Here is a 23,776-nt window from a genome sequence, read left to right as displayed (position 1 = left end):
TTGGGAGAAAAAATTCCATCGGACCAAGATTTTATCGGGAGGGAAATCCATTAGACTAGGACTTTTTATCCTAGGAGGAAAATGTAAAGATCAAAGATTTGAGAAACTTACCTTTGTAATTTCTTCTTTTCTTTTCTTTTTCCTTTGTGCTGCTTTGTTCCTGTTTCAACTCTTAAGCAAAGAAAAATTTATCAGTTTTAAAATGGTGGCCGATTTGAGGCCTTGCTAGGGATGGCTTCCTCCTTTAAAAGCTCGTGTTGTCTTCCCCCGAGACTGCTGGGGATGATGATGTTGGGGAATTACTTACTTACCTGCTGGGGATAATACTACTGGGAGAATCTCCTTTCTTCCCCTCCTTCAAATTTTTTTCTCTCTCAACACTGTTGGGGATAAAAGTGTTATCATCTTGGGATAACGTTGTTGAGGATAACGCTGCTGGGGAATTTTATTCCTTCAAATCGGTGCTTCATTCTTCTAGAAGCTGCTGGGGATGATAATGGCTTTTGCTTTTCTAAACACCAGTTTCATCTCTTTGTTCTGTTCGCTGGGGATACAACTCCTTTAATTCGTTATTTTCTTTCTTTCAACACTGCTTGGGATAACACTGGTTCAAAACCCACTTCCCTTAACACTGGTGTTATCTTTCTTCTTCCCCATGTGGATACCTGACTTCCAGAAAATCTTCAAAAATGAAAAGAAAATTTTCTGCCCCAGTTTGATAATCTTCTTTATGGCATGCCTTTCCGCTATCAATACCATTTCTTTTAAGATTCGATTGTGGTGGTTGGTTGTGATACTCCTACTGGGGATGGCTTTTCCCTTTCTCCTTCCTTGCTCTGCGTTCCATTACACTATCAAAACTTGCTAGGGATGATATTATTTGCTGGGGATGATATTCTTGCTGGTCTTAGAACGACTTGACCTGCTTTGCGTTGTTCGGCTATCTCGAAACTTGGGCGATAACTTCCGACCTTATTGTCGATTCCTTATTCACCCACCTCTCAACGTTGTTTTCTATCTGACCATGTATCTTTTCCATGACAGCTGATTCCTCTTGACGATTTTGCAATGTTTTGCTGATAAACCACTTTCTTTGTTCATGTCACTGAAAACAACCTTTTCTGCTGGGGATATCCCTCTTCTTTTGTGGCATAGCTCGGAAACTGGCATTTCCCGACCTTTTAGTCTCATATGAATTTCCCAAATCATGCCCATTGCTCTCCGCGTTGTTCTTTCTTGATTTGTCTACGGACCTTGGCCTTGAGGTCTATAACCTTTAATTTCGGCAAGGATATCCCTCTTGACACTCGTCCATACTTTTGTCAATTCCCTCTTGCTGGAGATATCTTTATTGACACTGGCCTCGCGCTTGTTCCTTGCTAACTATACCACTTGGATATACTAGTCGGATCTCGTCTTGCATAATTGGAAAGCTGATGGAAGATTTTGAAGTCATTTCTCACTTGTTCTGAACAAACAGACTTTACTGGGGAATTTTCAATGAAAGGAGAAAAATAAAAAGGAACAGAATAAAAGACAAAGGAAAGGGATGACTCTCTAACGAGGAAACTATAAAATAAAAGCCTATCAAATGCGTATACCAACTCTAATGGTCATGACATGCACATATGGACTATCCTCCGTCGTTAATCGCCTTTCACAACTTTCGTCTGGTGATTTCCATCTAATTCTCAATCTTTCTTCGACTTGTAGTGCCCGAAGGGTTTTCACTGTCAAGCCTCTCTCATTTTGGTTTTTCTCTCAGCTTTCATCGCCTTATGGTGCCCGTGAAGATTTTCACCGATAAGACTCTCTCATATTTATTTTCTGTTGGGATCAAAGTCTTTTCCGCTGGAGATCAGAGTGTTCACCGGTAAGACTCTCTCATTTGTCTAACTTGGCATCTTTTGAAAACTGATCAGAAGGTCTTTCTTTGGACTGTAATGTAGGATTTTGGATAGGCTAAAAAAAAGGGTATTAGCGGCTCAAAAATGAATCAATTTTGGTTCAAAATTTGCAACCTTCGGAACCAGATTTCTTTACATCAAACACAACTTATGCCCCAGTTTCTTGCTTGGGGATTTTTTAATTTTTTGTTATACTATGTTACACTATGCACACTATGCACACTATGACCGAGCCGTGAGGCACTACGTATCCTTTTTGAGGAATCAGGTCAAACGTAGTTCCCAATTTCTTTGTTTTCTTCTGACTTTCTTTTGTTTTTGTTATCATTTTTTTTTCTTTTGTTGTTTTTTGTTGTTTTTGTTGCTTTTTTTTCTTTTTCTTTTTTCTTCCATGTTTGTGTTTCTAACCTTTGCTACTGATTCCGAACGAGGGGTATGAAAGAAAATAAATAAGGCTCAAAAGGGGTAACGAAGGATAAAGTGTTTAGGTAGCAGAACAAAATGCCTTCGTCATTTCAGTCTTTAAGACATGCCAAGTGCAAACAAACAATTAAACAAAGATTTGTATCCTCTTCTGATGGTGCTGGACTTGACAATTATATTCACACATTTGCTTTTTCATTTGTCATCTCTAAAGCACCGTTGTGCAACACTCTCACTCTCATTATCATGAACGACCCTCATGTCAATTTGGCGAATCTTGCCTTTAACGGTTTTCTTTATGTTTTTACTTGCCCTAGTTCCACATGACTCGAGCTCCGAATAATCTCAAACCGTCCTTATTTCCTTTAAATGTTCTGATCACCTCTCCAAAGTTTTATGATTAACTTTTAAGATTAGGCCCAAACCGTGTGCGCATGTCATGTCACTAGAATCGGCGCCGAACAAGGACAAAACAAAAGGATAAAAAGAACTAAACAAAGAAGATGACTGGAAATAATAAATGACCGGATTTTGCATTAGACTACCGGTGAAATGATTTGAATTACAAAACAAACAAAAACAAACCAGAATAAAATCCCGAAACAACCTGGACAAAACTAAACAAACCGCTATGACAAAATGGAAAGATAAGAAAGTTTGACACAAGACAATAACCGGATTACAACCCTAAGAATAATCCGGACAATAGAAATGACAACAAAATAAGCCACCAAAAGCTTCTCTCTTGCTAACCAAGGAACAGATCGTCCTCCCACTTATCAAACCTGGCATCTTAGCCACTGAGTTTCGCATCAATATTGCCAAGACCATTACCAACTTCAATATCATCAACCTCAGTCAACAAGTTCCCAATAGGATTCGAGTGCTCCCTTTCATAAGGCATATTCCCCACAAAGTGTTCATCATGATGTGCAGGTAAAGGATTCTGCGCGATATTCTGGGTGTTACTATCTTGGATCACAATCAGATTTTCCTGGATCATCATTTCTATTTCTCTTTTCAAATCCCGACAACTTTCAACATTGTGCCCCTGGGCATTGGAAAGATATTCACACCTTTTAGAAGGGTCAAAGCTTCTTGCACGTGGGTCCACATGATTTGGAGGAATAGATGCAATCATGTCATGATGCTTTAACCTCTCAAATAAGCTTTCATAGGACTCTCCTATTGGTGTAAAATTATCTTTCAACCTTCGTTCCCCTTTATACCTCTGACTTGGATGTGGGTTATAGGGCACCTGAAAGTTATGTGGAGGCTTCTGGAGATTTTGTGACGCTCGTGCTCGCCTTTTGGGGTGTTTTGGTGGCTGGGCAACATACTGAGGTGGAATAATATAGTGTTGTGGGTTCTGAGGGGGATAATACTGCTCAGGGGATTCATAGAAAACTTGAGGAGGCTGCTCATACCTTCGAGATGTTCTCCTGGGACCTCCTTTTGACCCTGATGTTATCATGATTTCCTCAATCTTCTCATTTGTGTCGCAAAAATTATCAGACTCAACCCGGACAGTGTGAGTTGCAGCTTTAAAAATTGCTTGACTTATAATTTTGCCTGTCTTAAGACCATTCTCTATCATTTCTCCCATTTTGATTGCTTCCGAGAAGGATTTGCCAACTACGGACATCATGTTCTGAAAGCAATTTGGCTCTTGCGCTTGAAGGAAGACAGTTATTAGCTTGTGGTCATCCATGGGTGGCTTAACTCAAGCTGCTTGCTCTCTCCATTTAATGGCATATTCCCTGAAACTTTCACTTGGTTTCTTCTTCAGGTTTGAAAGGGAAATGCGGTCTGGGGCAATGTCGATGTTGTATTGGAACTGTTTGACAAAGGCTTGTGCCATGTCGTCCCAGACATACCAGCGAGACGTGTCTTGATCCATAAACCATTCGGAGGCTACTCCCGTAAGGCTTTCCACAAAATAAGCCATCAACAATTCTTCATTTCTTCCCGCACCTCTCAGTTGATTGCAATACCTTTTCAGGTGGGCAATAGGATCTCCATGTCCATCGTACTTTTCAAATTTAGGAGTCTTGAAACCAGCGACAAGTGGACATCGGGGAACATACATAGATCTTTGAAGGCAACACTCTTTTGACCTGCCAACCCTTGTCTGTTTTTCAACCATTGTTCTAAGCTTTTCACTCTTTGGGTCATTTCTTCTTGTACCATCTTTCGGGCAGGCTCTTCAATCTTTGCAGGAAGATCAAACGAGTACGAGTGGTACTCAGGAGAGTGGTACTGCTCTTGTTGTGTCGCAAATTGTGACTCATGACGAGGTTGTCCTTGCCTACTGGCCCATGCTTGACACACTTTGGTCATTTGCTATTTCAGTATTCTATTTTTCTCCGGCACAGTAGACTCTTGTTGAACCCTCTGACCCTGAGTCTCTTGAGCATTTGTAACAACTTCGATGTCAGTTATCATTTTCCTTAGATCTTGTGTTTCCATCTTACCACAAACCTACCAACTCAACTTTCTTCACAATTCAAAACAGAACATGTTAGAATGGACTCAGTCGGCTTTTATTACTAACAACATCTTTTTCCTTTTTTCGATTTTTTTTTTCTGATTTTATTTTTCATTTTTTTTCTTTTGTTGTGGTCGAATCTTATAGAGATTGCCTACGTATCATGACCCCGCATGAATCAGACCTTGCGTAGTTCGGACCAAAAAAAGATAAACAACAATAAAATATATTTTTTTTTGGAATTTTCAATTTTCATAATAAAACAAACATGATTACAATGGTTTAAAAACTGACCATACTAATAGATTTTGACGAAAAGACGACCTACAGACTTGAAAATCAAAAACATACCACACCCTAATCAAAAGAATTACAAACTCAAAAACAAACGGCCAGATTCCTTTCCCTATTTGCTAATTTTAACCAAATAGTTGTTTTTGCAAACGTGGCCCCTTCCTAATTTCACATGAATTCTGAGGCCGTGGAGGATTATTTTATGACACTACAAACTGGTCCGTTCTTTTACGAAAATAGACTTTCGACAACTGAAAGATACTCTAAGACTATTTCGGCAAGAACGATTTAATACATCTCCGAAGCTGGGATGGCTTATTTTGACTAAAAATCTAAGCGGTATTTACTTGACCAACGACTTTTTTTTTCATATTAAAATAAAAAGGCCAGGTTTTGCAAAGACGGCCTTTTAGCACCTTGGCGGCTAAGATTTTAAGGCTGTGTGGGTCAATTGGCCAAAATCTAAAAAAGTGACCCAAAGGTGGCTGTTTATGCAAAGTCAGCCTTCCGGCGCCTCTTTCGGGAACATTCGGCTATTTTTGACAAAAACAACATCACCCGACTTATTTATGACCTTTTTTTTAAAATAGAAGACCCAATATTGCAGACACGACCTTTCAGCGTCTCGGGGACGAAGATTTTAAGGCTGTGTGGGTCAATTGACCGAAAAACTAAAAAGGGAACTAAGGTGGCCGTTTATACAAAGTCAGCCTTCCGGCGTCCCTTTCGGGAACATTCGGCTATATTTGACAAAAAGCAGCATCACCCGATTTATTTATGGCAAAAATTAAAATTTTGACACATTTTTTTTGTTGCTACTTTTGCAAAAGGGGAGGTTGGACCCGATGAGGGTTGCCTACGTATCTCACATCCGGTGAGAACCAAACCGGCGTAGTTCGGGCAACGAAAATAAACTAATTCTGAAAAAAAGACTTGTTTACTAAAAACACTTTTTTTCTTCAAAATTTTGGCAGAGTTTTCTATTTGGACACTGTTTTTTTTTGAGTATTCCAGTATTTTCAGAAGCCGGTTAGCATGCAAGTCTGCAACAAATAAATGCGTAAAACAAACAGGATGCAGCAAGATGGTCTTTTCATTTCAGGTTGCTTGTCCTAGACGGATCCAACTCCTGTGTTGAGTCCCCTAAGTCAAGTGCACATGATGCAAATAAGCGTTCCTACTAGGGATCCGGCATGAGGTTTTGTTATACTAGGTTTATCCTAGGTGTTTGTTCTAGACCTGGCTTACCCGAGCGGACAACTCGAGCCGAGGATGGGAGCTGCATACCGGTAATCAAAAGATCATCCGGTTTTGCAGCTCCTCCGAATCCTCGTTCTATTTTGGGATATGACACTAATAGAAAGAAGTCACGACCAACGTGCACTCCTCAAGAGAGAGAAGAGAGGGATTTCGATAGCAGTTTATATATACAGTTAAGATAATATCAAAGCGGTAAAAAGCAACATTTTAGCACATTAGGACAAAACATATAATAAAATCAGATGATAAATAAAGCCAAATATAACAATTTATCTAAGCTCAAATTCTGAACCCTGAACCAGAGATTCTGGCCCCCATCCCCAGCGGAGTCGCCAGAGCTGTCACACCTCTTTTTTCGCCCGCGCCAACCGCAAAGGGGCGCGGAAGGGAGTTTTTTCCAATTAAAGGACAATCGAAACGAGATTTATTTATTTATTTCAGAGTCGCCACTTGGGAGATTTATGGTGTCCCAAGTCACCGATTGAATCCCTAATCGAGGAAAATATTCGACTTTCCAAATGAAGTCTACGAACCAGAAATTCTAAGTAAGGAATTCTGTTGACCTGAGGGAAGGTGTTAGGTACCCCCGAATCCCGTGGTTCTAGCACGGTCGCTTAAACTGTTGTAATGGCTAAATATCTGATTTTAATACATATTATAATTTATGTGCTTTTATCAACTTTAAACCGCTTTTATTATTATTTTTAATAGAATTGCAACATCGTAAAAATGCGTTTCAAACCACGTCGCAATCAATGCACCCGTGGTTGTTGACACATTTTTGACTCCGTTGAGATTTGGATTTGGGTCGCATAAATGCGCACCCGAGTTTAGGGATGTAATATTATTAAAATCATACCTAAAGAGTCTAACGCTTTATTACTTTGGGGAAGGCCGTGAAATTTGCTAAACGGCCCATCCCGAAGTCTAAGTATTCAATTAAACATTTGTTGAGGGCCCCGCAATTTGTGCGTTTCATTGGGCGAGGCTCATCTCATTTATTTTAAAAGGATAATCCTAAAGTGCCTACATTTTTTCCTATTAAATCTGTCTCTAAAAAATGAAAGAGAAAAGGTCCTAATTTATTTACATGCTTACGAGTTGTTATAGTCGAGTTCCGAACGCAATTTGTTAAATTAGAATGTAAACATAATATGGACAACCCATTGGCCAACATGGACCCAGGCCCAACGTGTATGGCACAAAACTGGACCTGGGTCATCTCATTCACATGTTACTACCTAGTTACATTATACTATGCATGCTCACAGTTTGTCAAATTAAAAAAAAATTTGACAATCTAATTTTAATCTTAAACCATTTACATGCTGAAATTAACCAATAGTATCTAGCTAAACAATATTCATACAAGTTCCGAAACGGTTTATTCGTTTAATGAGCTAATTGTTGAATGTTTAAGAATAGTCTAAATTAGCTAACATGCTTTTTGAGACATGATAATCATCCAACAATAACAAACTAACTGGACAGAGTTACTACACCATTTATTTATTTTTTTAGCAATACATAGACAATTCGTCCACTAAGCTACTGTCATATGTTCCATTATATATATTAAATAACTACATGATTCTGATATTAAGAAGCTAAATAATGTACATATACAAATAAAATTCAGAATATAACTAAGATAAATTCAGAACTTCAACTCTTCATTTCATATTCATGCTTCATGTTTCAGTTTACAGTAACCAGCGTGTCAGTTGTGTACCTGATATTGGAAGCAAAAGAAGAGGAAGATCAGCAGAAATGCAGTAGCATACAACAACAGCAACACCCAACAACAGATTTAAAAACCGAGCAGAAATCCAGCAACAACCAGTGAAGTAGTAGCAAATAACCAACCAAACTCAAGGAAACAAATCAAATGAAAATCCCGAAACACCAACAACAATCAATGGGCAGAAACAAAGTGAATCATTTTTAGATTGAAAGACCAGTTAATGTTTAACTCTTAAATCTTGACCCCTATGTATATCTAGTGTATGCAGATTGTATATCGGGTGTATACTACTATCTCTTTCGAATCTCCTTCGAAATGTTTTCTCAATATTCAACCAATCCCCTATCCCCTTTCAATATTTTCGGAATCCTCCTTAATATTTTCGGAATTCTCTCTTTTTCTCAATATCCAGCCTCCTTTATTTGTGTCCAGCTCCTCTATTTATTTACCAACTTCCAGCATTTAAAATTAAATCCCACTATCTTCTACCCACCCCCCTTTAACTTCCCACTATCTAATATTTTGTCCCCCACTATATTAAATAATGTATTAATTCCCACTAACACATATCTTTCCCTTATTTAAATCACTTATTGCCCCACTACAACATGTTTTGTCCCCCACTATATTAAATAATGTATAAATTCTCCACCATTATGTCTTGTCCCCCATTACGTATTATTTTAATATTATTTAATACTTAGTGGACAGAGCACTCATTAATTATTTTTAAGACTCCTTTAAAATCCCGAAAATGCCCTTGAAAATACTACAATTTACCATTCTACCCCTAAAAACACTGCAATTTACCATTCTACCCCCATCAGCTATATCCAATCCTCCTAATTAATTAACCAACAACAACAACTATAACCAATTCATCTAACCAATTAACCACACTAATAATCAAACTCTGAATGAACGAACTCACTAAACAAAGCCCTAATCGACAACATTCATGAATTAACAACAGAGTCAGATTCATATTAGAACAAACTTAATGGAACAAGCAAGCAGATTTCAATCACTAAACTTGATCATCAATCGAACTCAAAACAGTAGGAAAGTCGTCAAAACGCACACACACACATAATTTCAGCGAATATGCAGTAGGAATATCATGCAAAATTTTTATCAAAAATGTAAACACACATATTTGTTGAACTCTGCTTGAAAACACATATCGAAAAATGAAAACACATATTTGCGAAAATTTTATCAAAAATAAAATAAAATGAAAACACATATCATGCTAACGATCTATGCTAAATTTTATCATGCTAAATTTTATCAAAACCAAAGAAAAAGCAACAAAAATTCGTGAACGAGCTATGGCTGACCTTTATGCTAATGATCCGACGTCGAACAATGTTGAACCTCCGGCGAAACACAGCTTCGTTCACAACACTGTTTCGACGCTCGACTAACAGACACGGATTCGAACGGAACCTCGACGCACTGCAACTCGACGAACTTGACACTGATTCTCGGATGGCTAGTGTTTGGAGACGAAGCTGGGGGACGACTGTTTCAAGTCGTGGGGCTGCTGGAGATCGATGGACTGGGTGTCGGAGCTGGACGTCGACAGACTGTAGAGCTCTGTGTGTGTGTGTTGCGACGTGAAAACGAAGCGGAAGGGGAGGTCGTCGATGGAGCTGGTCGTTCATGGCTGTCGTTGGACGATGGTGGAGCTGGAGGGTGGTGACGATGAAGATGATGGAGGCTGGCTGTTGGTCGTCGATGGCTAGAGCTCGACGGACTATTGATGGTTGCCACTGGAGCTGCTGGTCGTGGGCTGTAGCGCTGTGGACGAGCTTGAGGGGCAACCATGGATGGTGTGGCTTGGGGTGTTTGGAGAGGATGAAGAGGGAACGGGGCGGGTAGTTTTTAGGTTTAGGGTTTGGGAGGGGGGGAATGAAAATGAAAATGAAGAAAAGGGGTTGGGCGGGTGGTTTGGTTATGGGGCGGATTGGGTCGGGTTGACCCGGTATGGGTTCGGTTCTTTGGGCCTGTGATTTAAAATTTTGAAGAAGAGGCCCAATCCGATTTTCGTCTATTTTTGTTCTTTTCTATTTATTCAATTTTCTAATTAATAAAGCTAAAATGTTAAGATTAAATTATAAAACTCAAAATTATCTAAAAATACTAATTAGCTCCTAATAACAATTAACACACAATTAAATAGCAATTAACGATTAAATCACACAATTGTTAAATGCTAAAAATGCAAAATACATATTTTTATAATTTTTTGTTCTTGTAAAAACAAACTTAATTGCTCCTAATTGTAAAATTAAATCCTGAATGCAAATGCGACATATTTTTGTATTTTTTTATTAATTTAACAAATAAACATGCATGGACAAATACAAATAATTATCCAAAAATATCAATTCTCAAAATTGCACACAAAAGGAAAATTGTTTATTTTGAATTTTTTGGGAGTAATTCTCATATAGGGCAAAAATCACGTGCTTACAACAATGACCTATTGAATTGTCACAGGAACCAGAATACATATTAGATAAATAATAATAAGAATTTTCAAAGCCATGATATCCATGGACATAATGAGAACTCGAACGGAGTTATGAATCAAAACTAAGATTAGCTCTGATAAGACACCTAACAAAAGAATACCATTGTAGATTTCTGAAAAGAGTATTTCCAATGTGAGTCAAATTTTCACTGCTCTTCCATGATTATAAGGGCAATTTATTAGTGTTGGCATTCTAATAGTGAGAGTTACTGCCCCTAATACTTTTACTATATATTTATTATTTCTAGTACAACTCCAACTTTAATCTAAGAGAAGATCAAATATCAAATTTTGATACATATATTTTTCATTCATCTGAGTACTTACGGAAAAAATGTTCATTAGGAATTGACATATACAATCATGTCTTTTATAAGATAGCCATACATGTAAAACAATGATAAACATTAAGCGATAGCTTGATAAAAATGGTAACTAACATACTATAACATATAAATTAAACTACAATTAATGATAGTGTAAACAAATCTTTATACTATCCGTACATATAGCTTAACTTCTTTCTTGCAGTACAGTCAATTCATATGAGTTAACTAGAAAGAATACAAAATATTTATACTATCTTGTTACTTAAAAGATAATTCCACGTAATTAAGCTATTATATAAGCATTAATAATTGGCACCTTAAATACAAAATAATAAATAACTTATTATAACTAGTTAAATTATATTAAAGTGTATAAACTTTTTGTAGTCATAATGTATTATAGTATAAGTCTAATCCCAAATTAGAAAAACATGTCCATGCAATATAATTTTTTGATGGATAAAGGACAGTCAAAGAATATGTGGCTGGTATAAGCTCGTTATCCTTTTCCACTGGTGCTAAAGGGAACCCCACTTTAATTAAGAAGCACAAAAATTAAATGAAAATACTGTCAACAAGGAAAAATGGCTAGGCTTTCCACATCTTGCTGCTTTGCCAACCCTTTAATTACGCCAAATATTCCTCTAATTTCACACAGTAATACCAGAAGTGATTATTACAAGGGAAATAATCCACTAAGAGGCCAGAGATTTGTTACTTCTGCGTCAAAATCTGGTGGTTTTTCACTTAAATCAGTGAGTCTCTAACTTTCTTTTATTTGAATATTTCCTTATTGAAAATCTGGAAAATCTTAATTTGATGTCCAGGTCGATCGTGTTTGATCACTTCTTCAATTCATAGTTTAAGACTGCATGCGCAAATTTTCTTTATTACAAAATTGAAGATTAGAGGTAATTAAGATGTATGGTGACCATAACATAATTTCTTTAACATATTAATTATAAGTATGAATTAAGGATATGTGTAATATTAAGTTTACTTTTTTTTTTCTTTCTAAATGAGTTCATATAATTAAAGGGTAGCCAGGTCCACAAAGTATCCTGCGTTCATTCTTGGCTCGGGGAAGGGCCGCACCCCACGGGAGTATGATCTAGGTAGCCTAACCCGATGCAAGTATTAATGGCTGATTCCAGAGCTTGAACCTTGACCTATAGGTCACACGGAAACAAGTTGATCATTACTCCAAGGCTCATCTAAACGAGCTCAAATATAATTAGTTGCAAAATATTGTTTTTTGGAGTTATTCAACGTTTTGATCTAAATAAATGAAACTTGCAGATTGTGAATAGGTGTGAAAATTGCGGAGGTCAAGGTGCTATAGAGTGTCCTGGATGTAAGGTACTCTTATCTTATATTAAATCCTCTAATATTACATTGCAAAATGAAAATGTAGTGTCTTTTCAGCGAAAAAGTATACAACAACAAAAAATCCAACTTAATCTTACGAGTGCGGTCTAAAGAGCGTAATGTGTACACAGACCTTAATTTACCTTAAAAAGATAGAGAATTTTTTTTGAATATACCCTCGGTTCAAGAAAAAAATACAAAAAGAAGCCGTAGCAACTTTTTTGGAGAAAAAGAAATGGAATAAACAAAGTGAGAAGGCTAAAATTATTCATTATTAGTAAGTGTTACAAGACGTTTTAAAAATAAGGCCTAATTCATTCGTCTCTATTTATTTATTTTTTGGTTCAGGGGACAGGAAAGAATAAGAAGAATGGGAATATTTTTGAAAGATGGAAGTAAGTTTTCTTTTCAAAGTGGAGAAAAAAAAAAGGAAAAAGGAAAACATTACTATTGTATCGTATTTGGTTGAGCTTAAATTTGATAATCTAATAGTAAATTTTGTAGGTGCTTTGATTGCCAAGGGTTTGGTTTGAAGAGTTGTCCAGTTTGTGGAAAAGGAGGACTAACTCCAGAACAACGTGGAGAAAGATAATACTATATATTAGAGACCTTAATATTTTATTTCAAAAGTTTCGTGCATCATATGAAGTTTATATTTGTAGTATTTTTAGATACAAAGTTTTTATATATTTTATTATTTCCTTTCACGTATGCACTTGCAATCAACTCAGTGACTTGTTAATATTCTAAAGAGCATTCTCATTATTCATTAATTTATTTTTTATTGTCGATTAAAAATTTATCAAGAGCTCCATTATGAAGTTGCATTAAAATTTAAATATTTTTCCTTTTTATGAATTTTGAATAATTACATGATTCATATTTTCTAGTTGATATATTTATTATTAATCATATAAAAAGCAATATAGACCGACGAAGTAAAATATAAAAAGATAATAATAAATTTCAAATTAACAAAAAAGAAAGAAAAGAGAATAACAAGTTAGAACAATATAATAAAATTGACTCTAGAAGTTGTAACTTGATATTAAAACAATTTTTATTGTTGGTTTGTTTGCTGCAATGCCTAACAACTCGAGAAAAATGAAGAAAATGTGCAATTTGATTTATTCAATGCCCTTCAACACTTGTTTTTATGAAAATAGATAGCTTGGGAGGAAAAAGAATAGAGAACCTAAAATACAAGGTATTTTTATGAGAATGAAAAAGAGAATAAAAATAATTTGAATTATATATGTGCATTGCTAGAAATGTATATATAATCACTTTCAATTACATAACAAATAGTTCTTTCTATTTAATATTTTTCATTAAATATTAAATCTTATTTGAAAAAAAAAATTAACACATAAGACCTCTTTTAATAATTAGACGAGCCTAAAAGATTTGGGGGCCTAAAGCGCCTGCTTCAGTCGTTTGACCCTTGAGCCGACACTGTATCGAGGCTCAGTCTACATTCTAATGGGGCAAAGAGGATACCACACCACTTTATCAATAAAAAAAGAGAATAATACTATAACTGTAAGTTAGTTTGTTATTGAAAAGTTGGAAGTGAGATTCTCCCCACATCGAAAGAGAGAAGTTTCTTTTGGAACTTTTTAAGCACTTGTCCCTTTTATGTCTTTGATTTAGGACACATACCTTTAAGTGTGTGCAATTAAGTACATTATATATTTATATATTATATAATCAAAGACTTGGACTTGGACGGGCTTGGGCGCGGGCCAGATCGGATCCTAAAGTTAATTATTTTATTTTGTCACAGAAAAATTAAATTTATTTGAATTTTAAATTCAAAATTCGAATAAATAGTTATGTCTGTTATGAAAGGGTCCAACCAAATATGCCTGTTTGTGAAATAAGACATCTTTTCTGAAAGGGTCTGTTGGTTGCCTATAAATACACAAGAATTCCAACGAATTGCCATAGAAAATCACAAGTGTTATTGCAGGCTTTATTGTATCCTGAAGAGAATCGTTTTATATTTTCCCTAAATTAGAATACAGGCGATAACTCTTTAAGGACAGTCAATTTTCGCGCCTCAAAGCCATTTTTGTTTATTATTTTTCTAACAACCTTAAAGAGTTATTCTGTTATGGAGAAATTGATATCTGTTGTTGAGAATCCGAAGGAGTTCATCAAACTTGATCGCTTTGATGGAACGAACTTTACCCGCTGGAGAGACAAGATGATATTCTTGCTGTCTGCTCTCAATATCTACTATGTTCTTGATTCTGCCTTGCTTGCGATGCCTGAGCCCACAGCAGAAGATTCTGACGCAGTCAAGGAAGAAAGGAAGAAACGAGAACATGATGAACTGTTGTGTCGCGGCTATATTCTGAATACCTTGACGGATCAACTCTATAATCTCTACTGCAATCTGAAGTCGCCAAGGGAGATTTGGACTGCTCTACAAACTGCATACCAGAATGAAAAATGAGGTATCGATAAATTCCTGGCTCTGCAGTACTTTGAATTTAAAATATTTGATACTAGGCCTATAATGGATCAGATTCATGAACTGCAAATCTTAGTATTAAAACTAAGTGATCTTGAAGTTAAAATTCCTGATGCACTTCAAATAGATGTTATTCTTTCGAAATTGCCTTCCTCCTGGAATGACTATAGAAAGAAAATTCTACATTTAATGGATAAAATGACTGTGGAACAATTTCGTACTCACATTCAAATTGAAAGTGAAACTCGTGCGCGTGATGCTATTAGTCAGCCCTCGAGTTCCGTAGTCAATTTTGTTAGTCAGAATGGTTCACGAAGTGAGAACAAAAATCTAAAAGTTTCCAAAATGTCTTCTTTTAAAAAGAGAAAGAACTTTAGTTTTCGTCATTGTGGAAAGAAAGACCATATGATTCGGGATTGTAGATATAGAAAGGCAGGAATAAATTTCAATGCAGGCAATACCAAAAAGTCTGGAAAGATTGAAAACTCTGGAAATTCTGAAAAGGCAAACGTAGTGGAAAATTCTGCCCAAGGACTGGTTGCCATGGTTTCCGCAATGCAAATTGGTATGGTCACCGAATTGAATATGGCTACCGCTGCCACAAATACTCAAGACTGGTGGCTAGATTCGGGTGCTACTATTTATGTCTGTTATGACAAGAAGATGTTCAAGACATATGCGAAAGTGCAGGATTCTGAACAAGTCTTGATGGGAAACCATGTTGCGACAGATGTTGCTGGAAAAGGAAGCATTGAGATTAACTTCACATCTGGCCAGAAGTTGATATTACTGAATGTGTATCATGTTCCTAATATGAAGAAAAACTTAATGTCCGCTGCTTTGCTGTCAAGAAAGGCTTCAAGATAGTTATTGAGTCTGATCATGTAATAGTGTCTAAGAATGGAGTTTTTGTTGGAAAAGGCTATAACTGTAACGGCATGTTCAAATTGAGTATTAATGAAATAAATTATGTTTCTGCTTATATCATTGAGTCTGATTCTTATTTATGGCATGCTAGACTAGGACATTTAAATTTTGGCTCCTTAAATTATATGTCCGAAAATGGTTATATCTCATGTAAAACTCAACATATGAAATGTGAAATTTGCATACAAGCAAAGATGACAAAGAAACCATTTCTTAAAGTTGAGAGATCCACAAAACTATTAGATTTAATACATTCAGACATGTGTGAATTAAATGGAGAATTAACTAGAGGAGGCAAAAGATATTTTATTACTTTTATTGATGACTTCTCTAGATTTACATATGTTTACCTACTTAGAACTAAAGACGAAGCTTTTCAAAAGTTTAAAGAATACAAGTCTGTTGTGAAAAATTAAAGGAGTAGGAAAATTAAAATTATTCGAAGTGATAGAGGCGGAGAATATTTTCCTAACGAATTTAATAAGTTCTGTGAAGAGCATGGCCTAATACATCAAATGAGTGCCCCTTATACTCCTCAACAAAATGGGTTAGCGGAAAGAAAAAATAGAACTTTGGTGGATATGGTTAATGCTATGTTACTTAATGCACATTTGCCACATAATTTATGGGGTGAAGCACTACTAACTGCATGTTATATTTTAAATAGAGTGCCTTCAAAGAGTATGCATATTTCGCCTTATGAGCTTTGGAATGGTAGAAAACCAAATTTAAATTATTTTAAAGTGTGGGGGTGTATATCCTATTATAGAGTACCTGACCATCAAAGAACAAAATTGGGTCCTAGAGGAATTAAAAGTGTTTTTGTAGGATATGCACAACACTCCAAAGCTTATAGACTGCTAGATCTAGAATCTAATGTCATTATAGAATCTATACATGTTGAATTTATTGAAAATAGATTTATAAATGACAATGTTGATGAAATGACTGAAATAAATGGAAAACGTATTGATGCTAATAAATTGTCGCTTTCTGAAATTATTACAAATAAAGAAAAAAGTGATGATATGCAAATAGAACCAAGCAAAAGCCAAAGAATAAGAAAAGAAAAATATCTTGGTTCTGATTTTATTTCTTCACAATCTATAGTATTTCTTGTTGAATGAGATAGGACAAACGTTTGTAATCAAATTCCTATTGTATTAAATATTGAAGAAGACCCAAAGACGTTTCAAGAAGCAATGTCTTCTAGAGACGCTGCCTTTTGGAAAGAGGCCATTCATGATGAAATGGACTTAATTATCCAACAACACTTGGGTTTTAGTTGATCTTCCTCTTAGATCAAAGTCTATAGGTTGTAAGTGGGTCTTTAGGAGAAAGTACAATACAGATGGTTCTGTCCAAACCTTCAAAGCAAGATTATGTGATGACCTTTTTTCATCACATGTTTTAAAACGAAACTTCCGTGTTCTGAGGCCTTGAAAACCTCATTTAGAGTCACCTCGCTTTGCGTGCGCAGTCTAGGCGTGTAGCCGGAAAGCTTAAATATGAAATTTAGTGAAAAATGAATAAATTTGACTTCGGTCAATATTTTGGGTAAACGGACCTGGATCCGTGATTTGATGGTCCCAGAGGATCCGTAGGAAAATATGGGACTTGGGCGTATGCCCGGAATCGAATTCGAGGTCCCGAGCTCGAGAAATAAATTTTTTAAAGGAAATTGTTTTCTTAAAATTGTTAAGGAAATTTGAAATGAAGTTTGAATAGAAAGAGATGATATCGGACCCGTATTTTGGTTCTGGCGCCCGGTACAGGTCTTATATATGCTTTAAGTCATTTCTGTAAAGTTTGGTTGAAAACGGACGTCGTTTGACGTGATTTGGACCTAAATTGCTAAATGTGATACTTGATGAAATTTGAGAAAACAATTCTTGATTTTGAGGTTTGATTCATTGTTATTGAGGTTATTTTGGCAATTTGATCGCACGGATAAGTTTGTATGATGTTGTTGAGTTAGTACGTATGTTTGGTTAGGATCCCCGTGTGTTTCGGATGTGTTTCGACAAGTTTTGAACTTAGGAAAACATTGCAGATTCAGAGAGGTTGCAGGTCTTTGAAGTCAGGTCTCGCGGTCCGCGGTGGAAACTTCACAGCCACGGTGGGGGCTCCGCGACCGCGGTGGGATTTGTGCGGTCCGCGATGAGCAAGGCCAAGCCTCCGCGGCCGCGCTCGATTTCTTGCGGTCCGCGGTGGAGCTCTGCGGCCGCAGCCTTTTTATGCGGTCCGCGGTGGAGCTCCGCGACCGCAGTCCTTTTTATGCGGTCCGCGGAAAGGGTCTGAGAGGAATATATTTAAACGGACTTTTCAGTTATTTTTCACTTTTCAAAAACCCAAAAACATAAGAGGCGATTTTTCAAATAACCTTTCTTCTCCAAATCAATTGTAAGTCATTTCTAACTAGTTTTCTTCAATCATTAACATCTTTTTATATGATTTCAACTTCAAATCAGTTATTTTCATGGGGGAAATTGGGTGTTTTGGGTAGAACCTAGTTTTTTCAAAAATTGGGGATTTGGACCTCGATTTGAGGTTCGATTTCAAAACAAATCATATATTTGGGTTCGTGGGTAAATGGGTAATCGAGGTTTTGGTCTGAATTTCGGATTTGGACCAAGTAGGCCCGAGGTCGATTTTTGACTTTTTGGGTAAATCTTTATAAAACCTATTTTCATGCATTAGAATTGATTCATTTAGCATTTATTGATATCGTTAAGTAAATTGTGGCTAGATACAAGCGTGTTGGTGGTGGAAACAAGAGGTAAAGCGGTAGTTGAGGCTTGAACTATGTTCGTTGCATCGAGGTAAGTGTTTGGTCTAACCTTAGCTTGAGGGATTAGGAGTTGTGTCCTATTTGCTATTTGCTTCTTGTCGAGTACGACGTATAGGCATGGTGACGAGTATTTATACGTTGGTGTCAAGCATGACCGTGAGTCTTATATTGTAATTTTCATGATTTCGTTGTATTATTCATGCCTTGGTGAAGATTTCTAATTGTTGTATAAACTTTGTGGAAAGAATTGTGACCTATGAACATTGAGGAGCATTGGCTCGAGTTGTGAAATGAATTGTGAAAGTATAAGTGATAATCGAACCTCTAGAGCATTGGCTCGAGTTGTGAAGTGAATTGTGAAGTAAAAATTGAGAAAGATATGAGATCATTATGTTGTCATCCTTGCCGGGCTATTGTTGATTTATTTGTTGTTCCCTTGCTGGGATTTAATTATTTAATTGATGTTCCCTTGCCGGGATTTAATTGTTTAACTGTTGTTCCCTTGCCGGGATCCCTATTACTATTTTGTTTATTCCCTTGCTCCTTTGCTTGTGATTGTTGTTTGGGTGAGGAAGAGTGTTAAAACACGAAGGGTGATGTCGTGCATTATTTGTTATTGTGAGGAAAGAATATAAAGCACGGAGGGTGATGTCGTGCCACACGACGTGCCATTCCATGCCGAATCTATTGATTATATAGTGAGGAAAGAGAGTAAAAGCACGAAGGGTGATGTCGTGCACATTTTGATTATATGATTGTTTTGGTGAGGACGAGAGTAAAAGTACAAAGGGTGATGTTTTTGCACATTTTTATTATATAACTACTTTGGTGAGGCTGAGCGTAAAAGCACGAAGGGTGATGCCGTGCAAATTGTTGATTTCTGCTTCCTTGTTGATATTCTAGCTATGTTGTTTCTTTCCTTACCTGATGCCTTTCTATTCGAAGCCAATATCTCTCCCACATTGATTGGTTATTTCTGTATTTCTTTCCCGTTGTATATATATACATATATATATATGAACTGCACATGTTTATTTGGTAGTCTAGTCCAAGCCTCGTCACTACTTCGCCGAGGTTAGGCTAGACACTTACCAGCACATGGGGTCGGTTGTGCTGATACTACACTCTGCATTGTGTGCAGATCCAGAAGCAGCTTTCGGACAGTAGTTGGAGTGCTTCCTTCAGTCCACCCGGAGACCCAAGGTAGACCTGCAGGCATCCGCAGGCCCGGACGTCTCCCTCTATCTCTATTTCCTGTTTCATTTCCTTTTGTTCAGAAACAGTGTATTGTATTTCTTCAGACCTTGTATGTAGTAACTCTTAGACAGTCTGTGGCACTGTGACACCAGGTTTTGGGGGTATTTGAGGTTTTAAAAGTTTTAATAGACGTAGCCTTAAGATATACAATTGTTGACTTCCGCTTATTTATTTAAAATTCCGCTTTTATCATACTATCGACTTGTGTTTGTTAAAAGGAAGCAAAAAAATGAAAGTGTAGCAATTAGTTAAGGTTTGGCTTGCCTAGCTCCCATTAGTAGGCACCATCACTATATTGGAAAAAATTGTATTTAAATATAAAGGTGACATGTCGAGACACGTAGATGGTCAAATGGTCAAAGAATTACAACTAGCCAAGAGGCACGAGTTGCAACAGATACAAGCAAATGACAGAGGAAGAGGCACATGCAGTTATTCAAATAACTTAGCGCCCGTACCTATCTAAGTCATTTATGTCCGAGAATCAAAAGGAATGAATCTGACAATAGATAAAAGTGCAGATACAATATTTAATAGGCATTAAATGTGGAATACGTTAGAGAATTTGTATTGAATGTAATGAATTATGTAACGTAGCGTTCAATGTCTTTAATTACTCATAATAGCCTCATTATGATTTGGGCAAAACGTATATCTCCAAGATATCTATAAAAGGGAGATATCTGATCAATTGTAAGGACACGAAAACACTATTGGAATAAACTTTGGTTTACTTATTTTTCTCTTGATTACTCTCTTGCTACCTAAATTACTTCCTTTTATACATTCTTTTGATTATCAGTAAACCGTGTTCTTCTAAATTCTAGCTTTGACTAAAATTTTATTTTTTGGTTAAGCAAATTGGTTCCGTTACCGGGAAACTGATAATCTATTTTCTTTTCACTTATCTTTTCTTGTTGCATCAATTATGTCGAACAACAATGACAACACTCAAGGAAACCAAGAGAACCAACAAAATTAGGGAGATCCACTAAATATTAACACTCAAGTTCCTACTCCACGAGACTCTCCACGACAATCTCGTGAGGGTACTCCTGATGGGTCTCAAATAAACGAGCATGCTCAATTTGAAAATGCTGAAGCTGTTGATGAAGCTTTGCAGAAATTAATTGCTGCTCAGGTCAACAAAGCTGTTGAGGCACTTGTTAACCAGTTACCTGTTGCAACACCCACACCTACTCCAAATAATAACACTTTGGAAAACCCTCATTCCGGGCTTGTTAACTCAGGCAGCGGTGGAACTCCCAGTGAATCACAGGAGAGAGAACCAGGTAATGTTATTAATTTTGATTTACAAAATTTAGTACTAACCTTGCAGAAACAGCTCAAGGAGCTAAGTGAGCGCATAAAGCAGATACCCGGGGTGCTGCCCATAATCAAAGGGGTAGATATGTATAGATATTCGCAACAACCCTGGAAGCCAAGTGCTGCTCCACTCTAATTCCAAAAAAGTTCAAAATGCCTGATATTCCAAAATATGTTGGAACAACAGACCCACGAGATCACCTGACTGCATTCACAACGGGAGTAAAAGGCAACGATTTGACTAAGTAGGAGATTGAATCAGTATTAGTCAAAACATTTAGTGAAACGCTCACCAAAGGAGTGCTAATATGGTATTCTCTTTTACCCGAAAATTCTATAAATTCTTTTGCTGAGCTTACAGATTCTTTTATCAAAGCACACTCAGGAGCTCAAAAAGTAGAGAAAAGAATGGAGGATATTTTCAAAATCAAGCAAGGGGACTCAGAACTGCTTAGAGAATTCGTGGACAGATTTCAACGTGAAAGAATGACATTGCCACGTGTACCTGACAACTGGGCAGCTATAACTTTCACAAGTAATTTGAATGAAAAAAGCTCGAAAGCTACGAGGAGACTCAAGGAAAGACTTCGAGAATTCCCAGCTACAACGTGGAATGATGTTTATAATAGGTATAGCACAAAGTTGAGGATTGAGGAAGATACTGTTCCACGATTTCAAAAAGAAGAAAAGGTAAGTTCGAGACGTGCGGAGACCGAAAAAAGATCCGGTAAAAATAGGTACAAGCCTTACATGGGACCTTCGGGAAAGGACTCACGGTCAAAGCAAGATAATCAAAGGTACAATCATAGATCAAGAAACAGAGAATCAGGTTCTTCATCAAGATTCAGGAATGAGCGAAACAACTATGAGTCTCGAGATGATGATAGAAATTTAAAAGCGAGATTCGGTGGTTACAACTTCAACGTCAGCACCTCCGAGCTCGTAGCTGTTTTGAGAAGCATGGGAGATAAGGTTCGATGGCCAAATGAAATGAGATCGTATCCAAATAGGCGCAACCCTGACCATTGGTGCGAGTTTCATAATGACCATGGACATAAAACAACAGATTGGAGATTTTTACAAAGTGAAGTTGATCATTTATTAAAACAAGGATATCTTACTGAGTTGTTCAGTGAGAAAGGCAAGCAAGCTTACATGAAGAACAGGCAGGAGCCTCTAAAACCACCTTCTCCCAAAAGAACTATCAACATTATAAGTGGGGGTAAAGACGTCAATGGTATATCATATACAACAGCTAACAAAATTTCCAAAGTAGCAATTACCCAAGGGAAACAGGTGCGACATGTTTTAGAGGAAGACAACATTACATTCAATGATGCAGATGCAGATGGCGTATTAACCCCTCATAACGACGTACTGGTAATATCTTTAATTGTACATGATACTAATGTGAAACGAGTTTTGATTGATCCAGGTAGTTCCGTGAACATTATTTTGCTAAGAGTATTACATGAGATGCAAGCTAAAGATAAAGTGATACCAAAGGCGCATACTCTATCTGGATTTGATAATTCTAGTGTTCTCACGAAAGGAGAGGTAACACTCACCACATACGCTGAAGGAGTTGTCAAAGATACAAAGTTCCAGGTGGTAGATATGGAGATGGCTTACAACATGATTCTTGGGAGACTATGGATCCACGAAATGGATGTTGTTCCTTCAACCTTGCATCAAGTTATTAAATTTTCATCGCCATGGGGAATCTGTCAAATTCGTGGAGATCAACATACAGCCAGGGCTATTAACTCTGTTGCAGATACAAGCACGAGATATGAAGGTAAATAGCAATCACAGAAGGCAATTGAGGATACCACAACACAAACCTCAACTGAACAAGGGCAAACAGATGTAGATTCAAGGCCTGATACCATTCAAGAACCAGAAGAGAATGAAAATATCAAAACAACAATAGAGGAATTAGAACGTGTCATGGTATTTGCTCAATGGCCTGATAAAAAAGTCTATGTTGGAGCCAATCTTAGCCAAGGTATGAGAGGTAAGTTAATTGAATTTTTGAAAACTAACGTGGACTGCTTTGCTTGGTCCCACTCTGACATGACAGGAATACCACCGGAGGTGATGACTCATAAACTAAATGAAGATCCATCATACCCTCCTGTCAAGCAAAACAAAAGAAAGCAAGGAACTTTCAAGAATCAGGTGATTCAAGAAGAAGTTCAAAAATTGCTAAAAATTGGTTCCAATCGTGAGGTAAAGTATCCTAACTGGTCAGCTAACACTGTTGTAGTTCCAAAGAAGAACGGTAAGTGGCGGGTTTGTGTAGATTACACAGATCTTAATAAAGCCTGCCCTAAAGATTCTTTTCCACTACCACACATAATCAATTGATTGATGAAACTGCAGGTCACAAACTATTATATTTTTAGATGCATATTCAGGTTATAATCAGATTAAAATGGATCCGGGAGATGAAGAAAAAACTTCATTCATAACAGACAGGGGGACTTACTGTTATAAAGTAATGCCCTTTGGTCTAAAGAATGCAGGTGCAACGTATCAGAGGTTAGTTACCAAAATGTTTCAAGAGCATTTAGGAAAGACTATGGAGGTATATATAGATGATATGCTTGTTAAAACTCAGTATTCAAAAGATCACATATCA

At 36.8% G+C, this 23,776-nt stretch overlaps 1 protein-coding gene across 3 annotated transcripts; it reads left to right on the top strand.

The window, feature by feature from the left end:
• Positions 1-11,509: 11,509 nt before the first annotated feature.
• On the top strand, positions 11,510-13,125 carry LOC104231074 (uncharacterized). 3 transcript variants are annotated; one of them, XM_009784002.2, is made up of 4 exons: positions 11,513-11,739; positions 12,284-12,343; positions 12,701-12,747; positions 12,845-13,125. In XM_009784002.2, exons 1-4 carry the CDS (start codon positions 11,569-11,571, stop codon positions 12,942-12,944), a joined length of 378 nt encoding a protein of 125 aa, XP_009782304.1. In that variant the 5' UTR covers positions 11,513-11,568; the 3' UTR covers positions 12,945-13,125. The 3 variants fall into 3 exon arrangements, with proteins under 3 accessions (XP_009782307.1, XP_009782304.1, XP_009782305.1); XM_009784003.2 differs by having other exon boundaries at positions 11,517-11,739; positions 12,857-13,125; XM_009784005.2 differs by lacking the exon at positions 12,284-12,343 and having other exon boundaries at positions 11,510-11,739; positions 12,857-13,125.
• Positions 13,126-23,776: the final 10,651 nt, after the last annotated feature.

This window comes from Nicotiana sylvestris, chromosome 3 (genome assembly GCF_000393655.2).
Source record: "Nicotiana sylvestris chromosome 3, ASM39365v2, whole genome shotgun sequence".
Classification (NCBI taxonomy): Eukaryota; Viridiplantae; Streptophyta; class Magnoliopsida; order Solanales; family Solanaceae; genus Nicotiana; species Nicotiana sylvestris.
Note: the sequence above shows the minus strand (reverse complement) of the source record. Positions and strands in the feature narration are given on the sequence as shown.